Genomic DNA, 16,561 nt, shown 5'->3' with positions numbered 1-16,561 from the left:
ACTGCATTACCCGTTAATTTCATTTTTATTTTCCATTTGATTTTTTATAAAATTGTGGGTATATATATAAAAGCATTTGACATGCGTTCTGCGCGTCTGTAATCAGAATTTTAAGGAACATGTAAAAAAATGAATAAGTGGAAATAATTGTCAGCACCATTAGAAAACCAATGGTAAGGGCGTAACAATGCACTAGTTGCATTTAATAATTATAATGATGACTTTCTTATCACTGGGTTCTTGCAGATTATGCCAATTTCTCTCTATATGTTTAATGTGAAAAGATGACGACGTTTACTCGCCCCAGGGATTTATCCAAAGGCCAATTGTTGTCTCTGGTGATAAAATGTTCGGATTTTGCTGCGAAAAAACACAGGAAGCAGAGAAGAATGGACGCAGAGGCAACTCCTTATATAAATCATCCTCTGGGTAAATAATTTATAAGCTTCTGGGTGAGGTTAGGTCTGAATTATCTATCGGTATAAATTTGAATTTCACCCACTGCAGGAGTTGCTAATATTCTCACAGAAGAGGGAAATGTCCAAGATCCAGTGGTCATCATCTCTGCGATTCTCCATGACACAGTGGAGGATACAGAAACAACTCTTGATGAAATTGAAAGAGAATTTGGTCCGGAAGTGAAGCTCGTGGTGTCCGAGGTGACAGACGACAAATCACTCCCAAAAATGGAGAGGAAACAGCTGCAGATTGATCACTCTCCTCACATCAGTCACGAGGCTAAACTCGTTAAATTGGCAGACAAGATTTACAATCTTAGAGATTTGAGCAGAGAAATACCTGTCGGATGGACTGTAGACAGGGCTCATGAGTATTTCAAGGTGACGAGAAATATTTTTACGACAAAAATATATTTCTCTTGAGGGTGTAGCATTTCCCTTCAAATTTCATTTTGTTTTTTGTTAAATTAATCGTGTGTTGCATTTATTCAATAATTTTTCACTCCAGTGGGCGGAGCAGGTGATCGAGGGATGCAGAGGTACGAACGAAAAATTGGAGGCAATACTAGACGATATATTCTCATCCCAAAAAGCACGTGAGCACTTGATAAAACAGTAACGGGTTTATTTTTCATAGAAAACATTTCATGAGATAATAATTACTGCATTCATATAAAGTATTAATATTTTCCAAAAATATTGATTTACCCTCGTTATTAAATTCCAATTATTACAATTATTTATTTAAGATGAAGGGATTTTCTTCGAGATCACTTTTGAGTTAATATCTCAAAATTGATTGAAGATATCAATATTTCTGCAATTATTGCATTGCATTTATCTCAATGTGGGTTTATTGAGAATTGGCCTTGAAGAATTCCATCATATAATCGGCAAGATCCTGAGCATCTTGAACAGACACAGCGTTATAGAGAGAAGCCCGGATGCCTCCGACAGACCTGTGACCTTTCAGCTGCAACATTCCTCGCTCAGCAGCTCCAGCTAGAAATTTCACCTCCAATTCCTCGTCATTCTTTCCAATCCTGAAGGGCAGATTCATTCTGCTCCTGGAGTTGGACTTCACTGGACAGCTGTAAAACCCGTTGGACTTCTCTATTACGTCGTAGATTAATTTGCTTTTGATCAAGGAGAGTCTCTCCATTCCCTCAACCCCACCGTGTTGTTTTATCCAACCGAACACACGTCCCACCACGTAAATTTGGAATGTCGGTGGGGTGTTGTAGAGAGAATTATCATTAGCCATAATTGTGTAATCAAGAACTGAAGGGCAGACTGGAAGTGCCTTTCCAAGGAGATCCTCCCTGACGATTACAAGAGTTACTCCAGAGGGCCCAATATTTTTTTGGGCTCCTGCATAAATCACTCCGAACTTGGAAATGTCAAGCTTTCTCGTTAAAATATTGGAGGACATATCAGCAACTAGTGGAACTCCATTGGTTTCAGGGATGTTATCGAATTCAATACCATGAACCGTTTCATTAGCACAATAATACACGTAAGATGCGTTGGGGTCGAGTTTCCAAGTTGCACGATCAGGTATTTCAGTGTATGAATTTGTTTTTGGAAGAACATGGTTCACTTTTCCGTATTTCGCTGCTTCCTTAGCCGCTTTTGCAGACCAAGATCCTGTGACCAAGTAATCAGCGGTTCCAGTTTTGCCGATGAGGTTCAGGGGTACAGCAGCGAATTGTCCAGTACCTCCTCCTTGCATGAACAGAACTTTGTAATTACTGGGAATGTGTAGGAGTTCTCTGGCGAGATCCTGAGTGGCTTGATTAACTTTAGCAAAGTCTCCAGACCTGTGGCTGAGCTCTAAAATACTGACTTTAGTATTCCCGAAGGACAGAAGCTCCTCCTGAACTCCTTTCAGCACCTTAAACATCACAAATTCCTCAATTAATCGATCAACTAAAAATCTGTAAACATAGAGTTTCAATGAATACAGCAGTTTTGAAGTATCCTCGAAATTATTTATCAAGTATCAATTGAAATTAATGAGAAAGGATCTCGTATCAATGTGAATGACCTTCCACAGCAGGGCCGTATTCTTTGCAGTCACGAACATTCATCGGAGAACACGACAATCAATTAAAATTAATGAAAGATATACACAAAGAAAAAAATGGACATTTCCACGCGATGCGCCATTTATGGGGAATCACTGAGTAATTGCTCCCGAATTATTATCTCAGTGATTAGCTCCCCTCGGCGTTACGAAAACATGATAAGAAACATCACCCCAAGTATCGTTGCTAAAACGTAAGGCATTTTCCAATTTTCAATATTCATTTCCGCTGTTGAAAAATTACTTTATTATTGGAGTATTGAAATAATTTTGTCCCTCAATAGAAAAGATAGAAAACGATTGTCTTGAATGAATTATTTTTTTTTAAATAAAAGGAATAGTTGGAAAGTTGTTTTTTTTTATGAAAGGAGTAGTTGGAAAGTCGTCTTTTTTTAATGTGAAAGGAAAATAGATTAAAACGAAATTAATGGGAGAATTTATTGTTTTTTAGATCAACCACCTGTTGATTGGTCTTTCGAGGGGATTAATAGATCGATTGAGTAATTACATTATTAATTAAAGGTAATTAATTTCTACTTACCTCTTGTGGGAGTTTGGCAGGTCCAGCCCCGAAATTTATTACTCTTCCACTCATTTTGGTATCTTGGGTATGAAAGTTACTCCTCAAGGTGGATATCGAGTTGAGGAGCCGATGAAACTGGTCGTGGGTCTCTTCGTATCGGGAATAAAAAAATTACTGTCTCCCCACCTCTGCCAGTCAAGGTCTGATGAACAGAACCGGACAGTTCAAATGTCCAGTTACTAATTATTAATTACTAATTCTTCACCGTATCAGATAAAAAAAAATACTACAATGAAAACGTTATTATTACAATTTGTCTACAAAATTCACTCCATTGAAATGCACATTAAAAAATCCTCGATATAATAAAAATGACAAAAATTTTTTGAATTGATGGACCAATGGCGCGACAGCTCGCCAGAAGTCAGCTGATGATGGCTGACGTATATCAACACTAAAAAAAATAACATTCTTAGAAAATCAATTCGCAATAATATTGTGACCAAATAAACAATTGAATTCCAAAGTGTCGAAGAATGTTAATTGTTATGTACCTATTAAATCAATAAAAATGATTGAAATAGCTGCTAAATTGACAAAAGGCTCAGTGTATTTTTCCGGTGAGGTTATCGAGTGCTATGTGACATTTACAAATCCATTGAATCCGATCCACCAAAAGTCCCAGAGTCACTGGTAAATCCACATTTTCAATAAGAAAAGAAACATCTTCCTTTGTCTTTCGAGAATAGTTTTTCCTTTTACCTTTTTTATCCAATTGTATGCAAAACATTTAGAATATTTGTAAAAATAGAAGATTTTATATTGATTTCATCGATTAACTAAATTTATTGATATTTATTATGATTTATTGACTTTTTTAAGATAAATAAATTGTTTTCAGTGATGTTTTCGAAGGACTGGCATGGGCGAGTGCTCAGGTTCATTGCCAATGTTCCACAAATGCAAAAGTCGTTCTCACCGAAAAAATCAATGCCATCAGTCGATTGGGAGTTGTAAATGCTGGTAAATTAATTAATCAATCATTAGTAATCAATGAATAGTTTATTTTGATCATCTTCTCCGCAGACACGACATTCGCGCCTGGACAACAGGACAACGGCCACGCTGTGGTGAATACGAAGCCAAAAATTTTATTCTGCGACTTGAGATTATCGCCGGGAGAAAGCAAAACATGTGAGCAATTGTATTGTTGATTATTCTGCGATGATGATAGGATAGGATTGAATTTTCTGACATTATTTTTTTGGCTTGTATAGATATTTACCGGGAAACAATTCCCGGCGATGCACCACCTTCCTATCGAGGCCAGGCCGTGAAATATTCTTATAAAATAACAGTGGGAACGCAGAGGGTCACATCACCGATAAAACTTCTCAGAATTCCCTTCAGGGTTCTCTCGTTAAGTGGTAATGCTTTCCGATCATTTAATAAATTTAATTTAATCTTTAAAAATGTGGAAATGTCCGGCATTGAGGATAAATTTAGGTACCGACCACAATTGCATAGAGATATGATACAATGAATTGTTTCACCATTCCAGAATTGCCCGAAGTGGCCATTTGCAATGACAGCGTCGACCTCAGTCCTAATACCCCATTTATGGAGACCCAGGAACGTGAAAATCCCCTGGATATTGCTCTCCAAACACTCCAGGTACAATTAACAACACACAGGCTTCGGAGAAAATTATTATCAATATTATTATCAATAACGTATCCTACAGAATTTAACAGCAAGGCGTAGTCCGAATTTCTACAACATAACAAACGGTCGAGGGAGAGTAGTTCGGTTCTGCCTTTTCAAGAATTCTTACAAACTTGGCGAAGACATTGTCGGAACATTCGATTTCTCCAACGCGACAGTTTCCTGCGCTCAATTATCAGTATCACTGCAGTCGGAGGAACACGTTGCAGAGGGTTACAGACGAGGAAAGGCAAACTCAACGCTAGTCAACTACAACAAACACCACGAGGTATGCCTGGGCCTGAGGTACTCTCAGCTGGTGCTGCCCATTCCCTTCCACGTCACCCCAGACTTCACAACTGAACTCGTCATGCTCAAGTGGAGACTGCACTTTGAATTCGTCACAACTCTGAAACTCATCGAGACACCACAGGAGAATATGATGAACTGGCAAGGGCCTTCCAGTCTCGATGTCGAAACCATGATCTGGGATCTACCTCTCCATATTTATCCCTCCATTGCTCCTGCGCACTCTAATCAACAGACTAAATATAGCATTACCATCTAGGGAATGAAATGTACTTTACGAATTCTTGTTACAAAATTTTTGAGTATGAGTTTCTTAATACAAGTAAAGACGCCTTAAAAAAAATATTTTTTGTTTGTTAGTGTATGACCTCTGCCATACTGTTTTTTTTAGTAGAACATAATGTACAGTGAAGACATTTTTTATCAGGAACGTGGATTATACCGGTAACTGTGTCCACCATCATCCATTGATCTAGCGATTGAGGGGAGTGGGGGTGGTGCAAGAGGGGGCATGAAGGGTGCATGATAATCATATCTGTAATACGCCAGGGATTCCCATCGGGGTGGATGCTGTGTCTCGTAAGTTGCCACTGGCGAATTGGTGGGAAAGTAGTTGCCTCTCTCCTGAATACTGGGCACATATGGGTACTGAGGCTCCAGGAGACTCTGCAGGTGCCTGATATAGGTGATTGCGTGCCTCAATGACTCGATCTTCGATAGCTTTTTTCCCGGGGGCTTGCAGATCGGTAATTTCGATCTCAGCAGCTCAAATGCGCGGTTCATGTCTCGCATCCGCGTACGCTCTCGATCGCAAGCCGATTTTTTGTAATCTAGAACATATTTTACATTAAAATTGTTGATACAATGAGAAATTTTACAACTTTTTCTTTGTCATTTAATGCGTTCCATGAAGGTAGCCCCAAAAACAAATGAAAAACCAAATCCCTCGGCAGTTCCCATTCAAAATTTCCGTTGGCCAAATGACGTAAAATCCCGTCCCCCCGGAGAAATGATCATTACTCTGACTGACGATGAGAAGAAGTCGAAAAGGCACGCGACTCAACGAAGCCGAGTGCTTCGATTCATCCCTGCAACCCTTGATCAAGAAGATTAAAAAATGGCGATTGTTTCCCCAATCCTCTGAAGAGAACCTCCCAGAGAAAATAGAGCATGAAACAGGGACGAGAAGACACAGTCCCCAGCGATTGGTGCGGGACCAGCCGTCGACGGAAATAGCAAAAGTAAATTACATCAACGGTAGAAAATCATCAGCGAGCAAATGCCTCGATCAACATCACCAAGATATTTTCACACAGATGTGTTCCCCGGAGGTTAATACACCTGACCCCCCACCACTACCGGATGAATTCTCCACGATAATTTCCGAGGAAATTTCCGTTCTCGAGAGCTTCACATCCGAAGAAATGGCGGGGATTTATGAGAATTCCGCTGAAATGATTTCGGCAAGTTTTGATATAGAAGAAGTGGAGGACAATGAGGGGAATTTTGTTGAGAAGGTGGAGAACTCCATGAAGAGTCTGGAGGACAAGAGAGAGGAGAGGACCTGGTGGCGGGTGATTATCGATTTTCTTGGGATGTTCTGGTGGGGACGAGAAGACAAACGAGAACCTAGGAACAGGACGAAGAAGTCGGAGGGCAGAACTCTTCTCACTGGGAACAAAGAAAATACCCGCATTCGTCAGATTTATATTTCATCTCTTGGGAGGGACGTCAAGGAGAGGGTGAGACCTCTCAAACCAGGGGATGATTGCCAAGAGGAAGAGAAACTGAAGATCAGACAAATTAGTAGTCCTTTGTACTGACTTGGAGACAAATACGAAGTGAAATTCACAAAATTTTGGATAAAACGGAACAATACTTTACCTCTTTCGGTCTGCGAGGGTTCCCTCTGCACGGGTTTGATGTTCGCCTGGAGGATCTCCAGGTGGGGATGAGGTCCAACGAGCTCAGGCTCAGGAACCCTGATGACGAGAACTCCCTCGGGAGTTCGTTCCTGCCATCTTTTTCTCAGGGTCTGCCTTCGAGAAACAGCTGGTGTCTCCTCAAGTTCTCTCTCGTTCTTCACTTCGACCTCGACCTCGTTCCTCGCCAATTGCTGTTTCTTCGTCACTTCATCAAGATCGAGCAGTACCGGGTACTGAGAAAACTCCTCGTTGCTGCTATCAGACTGAAATTCACAAGTTTCAATTACGTAAACAAGTGCCACTTTTCCATAGCCAGCTTTCCTAATGATTAATTCCCTCTGAAATAAATGAACTTATCAGCATTCACCGCTTCGTCACTCAATTCTTGGAATTCTTCTTTTTATGGGAATTTTTCACATTTCATACCTTCGTGGATACTTCACTCTTAATGCTCGCTGTTTTTTCCATTATACGGCTCATTGATGAATTGTTAATAATTTAACTGAAGAACCCGAAGAGTGAAAGATTTAGACACGGAACACCTCATTCCAACTCCAGAATGTGACTATCGGGGAAGTTTTTTCGCCTGTGGATAAGATGTAGATCGATCGAAGACGAACAGTTTCGTTGTTAATGTTAATTTTATCCGGTTATTAAGTATTCAGGTGTTCAAACAGAGGTTCTCAAATAATAGGCATTTGGATGATACGCCTCTCTGCATTGTTGGATCATCGATCAATGCCTCAGGCGTGGAGGTGCCAACACAGTCCCCTTTGGCTTATTAATCCGTTTAGAAGACTTAAAAGTCATCAATATATTCTATAAAAAATACTAAGCCCCGGATGGACCATCTATCGACCACCCTCTTTTGTTTAAATTTTATCTTTTTAGTCTAAAATCCATTAAAATTTGGAATCTTGGATCTGGAGATTGTGTTGCAGGGAGCACTTGAATGGACATCAAAAAATCATTTAAAAAAGAGGAAAAATTATTGAAGGGCGTTAAAAAGTGATTTTGTTTAAAAGGAATCTCCCAAGTTTTTTTTTTAATTATAAAAAATACGTAGCTTACCATGACATGACATATTGCACTTGTGGCCGTAATTATGTCATATATATGTCTATATATATATATAGTAATAAGCTACGTATTTTTTATGATTTTTTATTAAACTTGATAGATTCCTTTTAAACAATATCGCTCTTTGACGCCCTTCAATAATTTTTTCTCTTTTTTTTCATTATTTTTTAATGTCCATTCAAGTGCTCCAAGCAGAACAAATTTTATCCCAAAGTTTAATGCATTTTAGGATAAAAAAATAAAATTTAAACAAAAGATGATGTCCGAGAGATAGTCCACCCGGACCTTGACGCCAAAAATTAGTTGTGCATATAAAACTGATCTCGAGAAAAAATGTATTTGTTATAGTTTACCACTTCCTTTTTGAATGTTTTGAATAATTTTCCCTTGGATTTTGTTTTGGAAAATTGTGGAGTGCAGGGAGAAAAAGAAAATGTTCAGCCCTGGAAGAGCTCTGGATTAGCATAAGTGTGAAAAGACCGTCGTTAGGGATCGGAATGAAAGTAAGAATGTAAATACGTCCTGAAAATAACAATACGTTCGTTCCCTCCATGACTGAAGAATACAATGAGCGGAGAAAACTGGGACCTAGTGAACAGACTCCGCCCCTTTTTGTTTTTTTTTAATTGAAAATTTCTTGTTCTCATATTTGATTTCCATTTTCTTTCGAATTGAATTTCAAAAGAAAACTCTCACTAATTTCAGCAGAACCAATTAATTAATTAATTAATTAAGATACGACCTCATGAAATTCTTACTTAGGATAAATAATATCTCTCGCAACTAATCAACGAGATAATTGAATAAATAATTAATTAATTGATTAATTAATCAATTATTCAATTGTCTCTTTAATGGCCGGCGTCATTGGAAAATGTCAGACTTGTTTTTACAAGAGAGTTCATTAGTCAGAAAAAAATGTCCTGGCATTTTCTCGTCGAGCAACTCATTACCAAGTTATTTGCGTATTTAATACACATTCATTCACATCGACTGAATCATTTGTTAATTATTCAATAATCTTTATAATGAGTGGTTCTACGAAAGAAGATAACAAAAACTTCAGTAGAGAGCCATCTTGTCAGCTGTTCTTATAGTTTTTCTTCGAGGCAGTGTGAATTGATTTGTTTTATTAAAAAAAAATAATAAATTGGAAAATTAACACTGATCTGATTAACAATGAGTTACAGAGATTCTTGGAGATTCGTCAGAGGCTCTGGACCAGGGGTTCGAGGGGTTTTATTCCTGTACATTGAACTCGCAAGACGTACCATTGTCCCAATAATTGTTGATCTGGTCGAAGAATTCGTTGATTGGTGGGAGAGATCGCCATCTGTAGAAGATAATTTTTCCGGATGAGAGGTAGTTTTTATGAATGTATCACTTCTAGGTGTTGGTCTCACCAAATGTCATCGATCGACTGAAAATGAGTTTCTTCATGTAATTTTTGAGAGTCGACCGCAATTCTCGATTGAATCCCATATAAATCCAGGGGTTCACACAGCTGGTAAGACTGCTCAGAAGAGACAGGATAGTAAATGCAGGACCTACAGGTGAACAATAACTATACTATATGCAGTAATATTAATGATTTGGTTGTTGTTTTTAAATGTACGGGCCTTGGTAAAAAGGTGTTTTGAGAGCATCAGGGTCCCAGGCAGCCCACAACTGGCACCCGACGAAGGGAGCACTCGTTATGACATGAAGACTGACTACAGTGATCATCTGCTTGACCGTTTTGATCCTCGCCCTCGAGATTACAGGCTCTCTATTATTCTCCCTGGAGTCCATCCTCTTGACCTCGCCCCTGTGCCCAAAAACCGTGATCTCTGTGTTCTTCCATATCTCCCTGCAAATGCTGACGTAAGTGTACACCAGTACCGAGAAGGGCAGCATTAACACCGTTATGCTATACCTGACAGTTTGCGGAGCAACAAAAAAAACATAATGACTGCCATTTTTTTATCGTTTTCAATCTCAAGCCGAGGTTCGAACAATGAATCAATTACCAGGTGACGTACGTTCTCTGGCCGTGGGGTGGGATAAAATCAGCCCAGCAGTCCCAAATGCCAGGTGAAATTTCTTGATATGAGAAAATAAAAATCTGGAATTATTAAAAAATTGATGCTCAGTTACAACTCTCAACTCCAGAGAAAGCCGTTGAGAAATGCTCCAGTAGACAGAGGGGAAGGTTCATCTCCGATCATTACCTGGGGAAGACAAAGAGCCGAGGAGATACCCCAAGCGATGTAGACCATGAGCCTCGCCTGCCTGTGGGTTGTCCTGCAGTAGTTGAATGGATAACAAATGGCATGATATCGATCAATTGCGCCGGCTATTAAGACGTATGTACTTGCATAATGCCCCAATGGCTGACCAAACTTGACGAGCTTGCAAAGCATTGCACCGCCCTGAAATCTGTTCTCATTAACACCGAAGCGTTCCCCATTATTCAAATTTAATTAATTGATCAATATTCAATTGAGAAATTGTAGGAAACGAGGAGGATAAGGTGTAGCGTTGAAAAAATAGTTTTCATCGGATTTTTTAGATAAAATCCGACTAAAATCTCACCTGCCACCGGTGATGTCCCACATAAGCTGCGGCAGGACGTTAAGCACTCCAGTCATCAGATCAGCAATGCTCAGGTGCATCATAAAAAAGTACATTCTCGTGAGTTTGCGCCTGCGACCGCAGTACCGTCTCAGATAGAGGGCAAAGAGCACCAGGAAATTACCAATCACCGTAATGACAAGTATCACTAGCAAAACAACCATCTCCCAAATAGCCAGGTACTCGTCACGTGGATCCTCAGTGATAGTCGATGATTCTTCCATTATTTGTTTGTTTCGACTGAGCATTGAACGTCGACTAAATTAATCGTGGAGGTCAATGCGGAAATCGCGGCCCAGAATTTGATTATTCATCACCTGATGCTTTCTTTTTCATTATCCCACGCTATTTCAATGTATTTTTCTTTTTTTTTCCCTCCAAAATTTCGCCGGGGAAATTGAATAAAAATTGGTCGAAGCAATCGTGAGAAATAGAATATCGAAATAGTTGACGTTCCACCGCTGGAAAACGAAGGAACTAACGAAAAAACTATGACTATCCAGTCGTATTGACACTATGAACGGCCATTAATCACAAAAACATTAACGTTAATTGATAATGCGAGCAAGTGACACTAACGACTGTGGAGTCAATCGAGAACTGAGCGAGAAGCTTCGCCAATCGGCGACGGAATATTTTTTATTCCCTCGAAACAACTTGTCATTATGACCATCAACAAACTAGAGCTAGAAGCAATGGTGATCGGAGTAAGGAATAAAAAACGAGTAGATGTGGAGAATTATTATTACCTTGAATTTATGCACTGGCTCGTTTATTTTTTATCCGATTGGCACATAGATACTTTCTAGACCATTGATACTAAGAGATGATGAGCCACTTTTTTGCTGATCGTCTCGAGTTTCAAGCGCGCTTCGCCTTTGCTAGAGAAAAATACATACAATACCATAGCAATATTTTTCTACATCATATTCTATTACGCAAATTTATTTAAATCACAAAGTTGTTCACTGCATAGCCAGGAATACCGTGAAATATGATGCCGCCGTCTTCAGAACCTGCGGTATTTGTTAAATTTTGAAAATCCACTGAGAAAAATAAACATTTCCTTGGCTCTATGAAATTTTGCTGTGAAACTGCTCTAAAATTCAGGCAGTTTACATAGATTTTAATTTTCATTGAAATGTGATGAAAATTTCGAGTAAAGTACGGGAAATGTCCGTAAAAATTTTTTACTGAAAGGGTATTATCTCACCACAGCGTATGTATTCATATTCATGACGATGATTTTGCCAGCTGTCAAGATGATGGGATTCTGACTTCTCATGAGCATTATAGGAATGAGTCTCTGCGTTTTCCGCGAGGCATTATACCAATTGGCATTTGTCCTAAACACTACCAGTTCAGCAATTCACGTTAACAAAAGAATTCATCAACTTACAGACTCTCCGTGAGCTCAAAACTAGCGTCCATCAATCTTTGGGCTACGAAACATTCGACGAAAAGATGCACCATCTGCATCGACACGAACAGAATGAACTTCACGATTTTCTCCATAGATTTTAAGTTGATCATCACCTTGAAAATTTTTCACCTTGTCAAATTTACAGGAATTTTAGATTTTTCTAACTGAAAAATGAGGAACTTTCCAGGATCACAGGACACCGAAAATTAGTCGAACTAGTGAAAATCCGATGGAATTCAATGTGCAATTTTTATAATGACATTAAAAATTCAACAAAATTTTTGTGCCGAATCACGTGACGATCTCACCTGCACAGCAGTTACACTTATTATTATCATGTTCAATCCGATAATACCAAGGAATGACCACATGAAAATATCCTTTATGTCTTCTGCAAAACTACAAAATCTCTGTAGACATTCTTTTAACATTTTATTCCCAACTAGCGTATACCATCTTACATTTACGAATGTTATCCTTTGATATAAAAAAAATTTCCAATAACTTACTCATATATTTGTGGGTTTAAAATGGGAGCTAGTATATCGGTGGATGGATTGAATTTTTTTTGGATATGTGTGTAGAAATGAATATCATTTTTAATACATAATAATATATCATATCTCAGCGCTCTATCAGGAACGCTGAGATTCTTCATGTTAAGATAAGTCGCTAGACCTTGATTCCTTAATTTTTTATCAGGTGAATGGATATTTGTATCGTAATAACGATTACATACTCTATCACACGTCGATGGATTATAGCACATTTTCTCATGTACTCGAAGCCGTAATCAACCCTGTCCTTAGGATCATGAGGTGGCAGATGGATAATTGCATATCTACAAGGAAAAATGACGCAATTAAACTTGAAATTGATTTTTATCACCCTCTACCTACTGACAGTTTAAGTTAAATTTCCATGAGTCTCTAAATGTGTTATCTTGTTATGGATAATAAGGAATACTTCACCCCAATCCCTTGAATAATCCACAAGCGTGTTCTGCATACATCAAGAACATTAAATCGCAGGATCCAATGACCGTGATAATGATGATAATGCAGACGCCGGACATAAGGAAGAGCGGATAGTACCAGACGTCCAGATTAATTGAACCGAAATCCATTGGCATCGAAAATCTGTTCGGGGCTGTAATATTTGTGTGCAGAAGAAGAGAAAGCGCTCTTTGCTGCAGCGGTTCCGTCGAGAAAACTATACCGGCCATGTAGACGCCAGCTATGTAAATGATTTTTAGATAAAATTCATTCAATTTAAAGATAACGAAAAATAGGACGAAAGAAAATACGACGAGTCTAGTAAAAATGAGAAATTTTCATAAATTTTTAGTCTAAGAATGGGAATTTCTACCGAAGTATAAGAAAATTTTTGCAAGTCGCTTTAAATTAGATGATAAAAGTCACCCAAATAAACCAACGAGAGCTTTCTTGCGAATTCACTGTGGTAATGAAGCATGTAACGTCCATTATTCCTCGGAAAAATGTTCCAATTCTCTCTAATTTGTTCCAACAAATACGTCGACTGAAAATGAAAATGTAAATCGAATTCACTTGAACTATTGCAGTGGGTATTACTCACCCTTTTAAAGAACCACCACGCGTTCATAAACTTGACAGTAAGTGCTAAGTCTATAATGAAGGGACTAATGGTTTCCAAAATAATCTCCATGTTGTCCCGATATTTCCAAAATGCTACAATCTGCAACAGAATATAAATTTTCATTTTCCATTCATGAATTTTTCTATTAAATACTTGTTAAACCGAAACAATTGATGTAATTATTTATTTTCATGCGTGTCATACCTGGGGTGTCACTTGAATGACGACAACAACGAAGATAGCAAAGCGATACATAATTATTTCCTTCAGCGATTGACGGGGCCATGTACCCGTGACAGTTGCCAAGAGCTTGACCAGTCTGTAGTAAGGATGATCCCAAAAATCCGGTGAAGTGGCCATACTTCAACAGAGCCTCATTCTCTTACTTCCCTCTGAGTTACTCGTACCTCATCCCTATTTTAACTTCTCTCCTTGCCATTTCACAGCTCAAGAATAAAATGCTCAAATCCGCAACCTCTTCGACGAGTAAAAAGTGTTATTTCCATTGTGAAAACGAAACATCTGCGATTGACAGTCGATCCTATTAAATATTCAAACACTCGAGGGGAGATTTTTTTTTTTGTGGAGAAAATATTGACGGACACCTGTCATGGGGTGAAAATAATCCAATAGTAAAGCTAGACTACGTGACGCTGAGAGTGCCACGTGATGGTGGAAATAAATGAATAACTGACTCAAATCGAACAGAGAAAGAATAATTTTCCCCTTCGCACCCGGAATCAGTAACAATTTTAAATATCAACCTTTTATTTTCAATTTATCATATCTGATTCCATGCAGACGATTTCAAATTATCGAATTACTCACTGCATTGCTAAGAAGACTGTGAAGTAAGAAGCCGCTGTCTTTAATACCTGAAATTAATTAATAATTAAAAAAAATATATATTGTTACTTTGTTTAAGGCTCGGGTGGATTATCTAGAAAAGATAATTTACTCCGAAATTCGGATTCCTAATTACTTTAGCAATTAATCGTTTTTTAAAATAATTGTTAGCTAGCGTTCTAGCGGTTGTCAACAAGTAGGTCGCTAGCTAACAATTATCGGAAAAAACGATTAATCGACGGAGTAATTAGAAGTCCCAATTTTGGAGTAAATTTTCTTTTCCAGACAGTCCATCCGGGCCTTAAGAGTGCGAAAATAAATATAGTCATGTTATACAATGGCATATGTGTCCATATTCATGACAATCATCTTCCCAGCACTCAGTACAATGGGAATTTGACTCCGCATCAGCATGAGAAGAATCAACTTGTGGGTTTTCTTGGATGCCATGTACCACTTTGCGTTGGTTCTGGGGAATTTAATACCCTGAAGGATTGAAAGAATGACGGGAAATATTTACGACTCACAGGGTTTCTTTGAGCTCGAAACTGGCGTCCATCAGCCTCTGGGCTGCCAGACACTCGATGAAGAGGTGCACCATCTGCATGAACACGAAGACAGCGTATTTCACCACTTTCTCCATAGCATCTAGGTTCGTCACAACCTGATGACGACACATTAATTCTACGTCATTAAAATGACAAATCAAATGGACACATCACGAAGTGCAAAGAATAGAAAGCAAAGAATTCCACGTGACAGTTTGTGCTGACATGTACCTGTACTCCAGTAACACTCATGAGGATCATGTTGAGGCCGATAACCCCGAAAAAATTCCAGAGGTAAATATCTCTGATACCTTCTGCAAACCTATCCGAAGAAACAAGAAGCCAAGATGAGGGATTATCACAGGTTATGATGATTATTCATCAAATACAAACTCTATCGCCCGTTTATGCACCACAACGCAGCTTCTCAAATAATAAAATCCCAAATCACTGGTCTCATTATCCTCCTGCGGTGGAAGATTCTCAATGGCATATCTTTGGAAAGACGACAATTTTTCAATTCAATATTGCAGCTATTTCACACAGAAAAAAGAATTCTTATTAAATTTCTCGGTGAAAAAATGAATATATAAATAAAGGATGGAGTTGGTAGAATTGAGAGGGTTTTGGTGGAAGGAAGAAGTCTTTTTCCTCTGTATTTAACAACACATGGATACGTATTATTACCCTAATCCTTTGAACAAGCCGCACGCGTGCTCAGCGTACATGAAGAGGAGCACGTCACAGGATCCCACAACAGTCATTACGAGAAATGTGCACAAGGTGGACATGAAGAATAAAGGGTAATAGTAGGTGTCGAGGTCGAGGGATCCAAAGTACATGGGCGTTGGAAATCGTTTTGGTATCGTCAAGTTGGGGTATAGCAAAGGATATATCATTCTCTGCTGCAGAGGTTCTGTCGTGAAACTAACAGTACCCATATACACACCGACTATTGGATTATTCTCTCAATTTTTATACTGAATATCAACGATAATCCACTGAGGAAAAGAATATACCTTCTCACACAATTCTCTTTAAGGCTCGGGTGGATTATCTAGAAAAGATAATTTACTCCGAAATTCGGATACCTAATTACTTTGGCAATTAATCATTTTTTTCAATAATTGTTAGCTAGCGTTCTACCGGTTGTCAACAACTAGGCCGCTAGCTAACAATTATCGGAAAAAACGATTAATTGGCGGAGTAATTAGAAGTCCCAATTTTTTCCCTTAAGGCCCGGATGGACTGTCTGGAAAAGATAATTTACTCCAAAATTGGGACTTCTAATTACTCCGGCAATTAATCGTTTTTTCCGATAATTGTTAGCTAGCGGCCTAGTTGTTGACAACCGCTAGAACGCTAGCTAACAATTATTGCAAAAAAAAACGATTAATTGCCAAAGTGATTAGGAATGCGAATTTCGGAG

At 38.6% G+C, this 16,561-nt stretch overlaps 7 protein-coding genes across 8 annotated transcripts in view; 2 read left to right on the top strand and 5 right to left on the bottom strand.

Moving 5' to 3' along the window:
• Positions 1–48: 48 nt before the first annotated feature.
• Mesh1 (Metazoan SpoT homolog-1) lies at positions 49–1,138 on the top strand. The gene is made up of 4 exons (XM_011307403.1): positions 49–173; positions 247–429; positions 508–839; positions 967–1,138. The coding sequence occupies exons 2-4, from the start codon at positions 285–287 to the stop codon at positions 1,075–1,077; spliced, it is 588 nt and encodes a 195-aa protein (XP_011305705.1). The 5' UTR covers positions 49–173; positions 247–284; the 3' UTR covers positions 1,078–1,138.
• Positions 1,063–3,232, bottom strand: LOC105268113 (probable phosphoserine aminotransferase). Its single transcript, XM_011307404.1, has 2 exons — positions 3,086–3,232; positions 1,063–2,352 (listed from the first exon to the last, which is right to left on the bottom strand). Exons 1-2 carry the CDS (start codon positions 3,137–3,139, stop codon positions 1,312–1,314), a joined length of 1,095 nt encoding a protein of 364 aa, XP_011305706.1. The 5' UTR covers positions 3,140–3,232; the 3' UTR covers positions 1,063–1,311.
• Positions 3,233–3,317: 85 nt separating this feature from the next.
• LOC105268110 (RAB6A-GEF complex partner protein 2) lies at positions 3,318–5,426 on the top strand. The gene is made up of 6 exons (XM_011307401.1): positions 3,318–3,760; positions 3,969–4,090; positions 4,154–4,261; positions 4,345–4,494; positions 4,629–4,741; positions 4,812–5,426. Exons 1-6 carry the CDS (start codon positions 3,639–3,641, stop codon positions 5,337–5,339), a joined length of 1,143 nt encoding a protein of 380 aa, XP_011305703.1. The 5' UTR covers positions 3,318–3,638; the 3' UTR covers positions 5,340–5,426.
• A 56-nt stretch (positions 5,427–5,482) lies between these two features.
• On the bottom strand, positions 5,483–8,091 carry sage (salivary gland-expressed bHLH). Its single transcript, XM_011307402.1, has 3 exons — positions 7,432–8,091; positions 6,965–7,268; positions 5,483–5,910 (listed from the first exon to the last, which is right to left on the bottom strand). Exons 1-3 carry the CDS (start codon positions 7,483–7,485, stop codon positions 5,504–5,506), a joined length of 765 nt encoding a protein of 254 aa, XP_011305704.1. The 5' UTR covers positions 7,486–8,091; the 3' UTR covers positions 5,483–5,503.
• Positions 8,092–9,198: 1,107 nt separating this feature from the next.
• On the bottom strand, positions 9,199–11,286 carry LOC105268109 (isotocin receptor). The gene is made up of 6 exons (XM_011307400.1): positions 10,660–11,286; positions 10,296–10,503; positions 10,095–10,189; positions 9,705–10,000; positions 9,489–9,632; positions 9,199–9,418 (listed from the first exon to the last, which is right to left on the bottom strand). The coding sequence occupies exons 1-6, from the start codon at positions 10,944–10,946 to the stop codon at positions 9,270–9,272; spliced, it is 1,179 nt and encodes a 392-aa protein (XP_011305702.1). The 5' UTR covers positions 10,947–11,286; the 3' UTR covers positions 9,199–9,269.
• Positions 11,287–11,470: 184 nt separating this feature from the next.
• On the bottom strand, positions 11,471–14,245 carry LOC105268108 (odorant receptor 82a). Of its 2 annotated transcripts, none has more exons than XM_011307398.1 (9): positions 13,943–14,245; positions 13,718–13,837; positions 13,543–13,660; positions 13,093–13,357; positions 12,861–12,962; positions 12,430–12,520; positions 12,098–12,234; positions 11,912–12,044; positions 11,471–11,579 (listed from the first exon to the last, which is right to left on the bottom strand). In XM_011307398.1, the coding sequence occupies exons 1-9, from the start codon at positions 14,096–14,098 to the stop codon at positions 11,478–11,480; spliced, it is 1,224 nt and encodes a 407-aa protein (XP_011305700.1). In that variant the 5' UTR covers positions 14,099–14,245; the 3' UTR covers positions 11,471–11,477. The 2 variants fall into 2 exon arrangements, with proteins under 2 accessions (XP_011305700.1, XP_011305701.1); XM_011307399.1 differs by having other exon boundaries at positions 11,502–11,714.
• Positions 14,246–14,517: 272 nt separating this feature from the next.
• The window catches only part of LOC105268142 (odorant receptor 82a), a 3,427-nt gene continuing 1,383 nt past the window's right edge, over positions 14,518–16,561 (bottom strand). Inside the window, exons 4-9 of the mRNA XM_011307442.1 lie at positions 15,820–16,084; positions 15,526–15,627; positions 15,364–15,454; positions 15,112–15,248; positions 14,921–15,053; positions 14,518–14,613 (exon numbers count right to left, since the gene is read on the bottom strand). Coding sequence (XP_011305744.1) covers positions 14,563–14,613; positions 14,921–15,053; positions 15,112–15,248; positions 15,364–15,454; positions 15,526–15,627; positions 15,820–16,084 — 779 coding nt within the window. The 3' untranslated portion in view covers positions 14,518–14,562. The remainder of the gene's footprint in view (positions 14,614–14,920; positions 15,054–15,111; positions 15,249–15,363; positions 15,455–15,525; positions 15,628–15,819; positions 16,085–16,561) is intronic.

Source organism: Fopius arisanus, unplaced genomic scaffold, assembly GCF_000806365.1.
Source record: "Fopius arisanus strain USDA-PBARC FA_bdor unplaced genomic scaffold, ASM80636v1 scaffold00053, whole genome shotgun sequence".
Classification (NCBI taxonomy): domain Eukaryota; kingdom Metazoa; phylum Arthropoda; class Insecta; order Hymenoptera; family Braconidae; genus Fopius; species Fopius arisanus.
The sequence above is the reverse complement of the archived record's forward strand: the minus strand, read 5'-3'. Positions and strand labels throughout refer to the sequence as shown.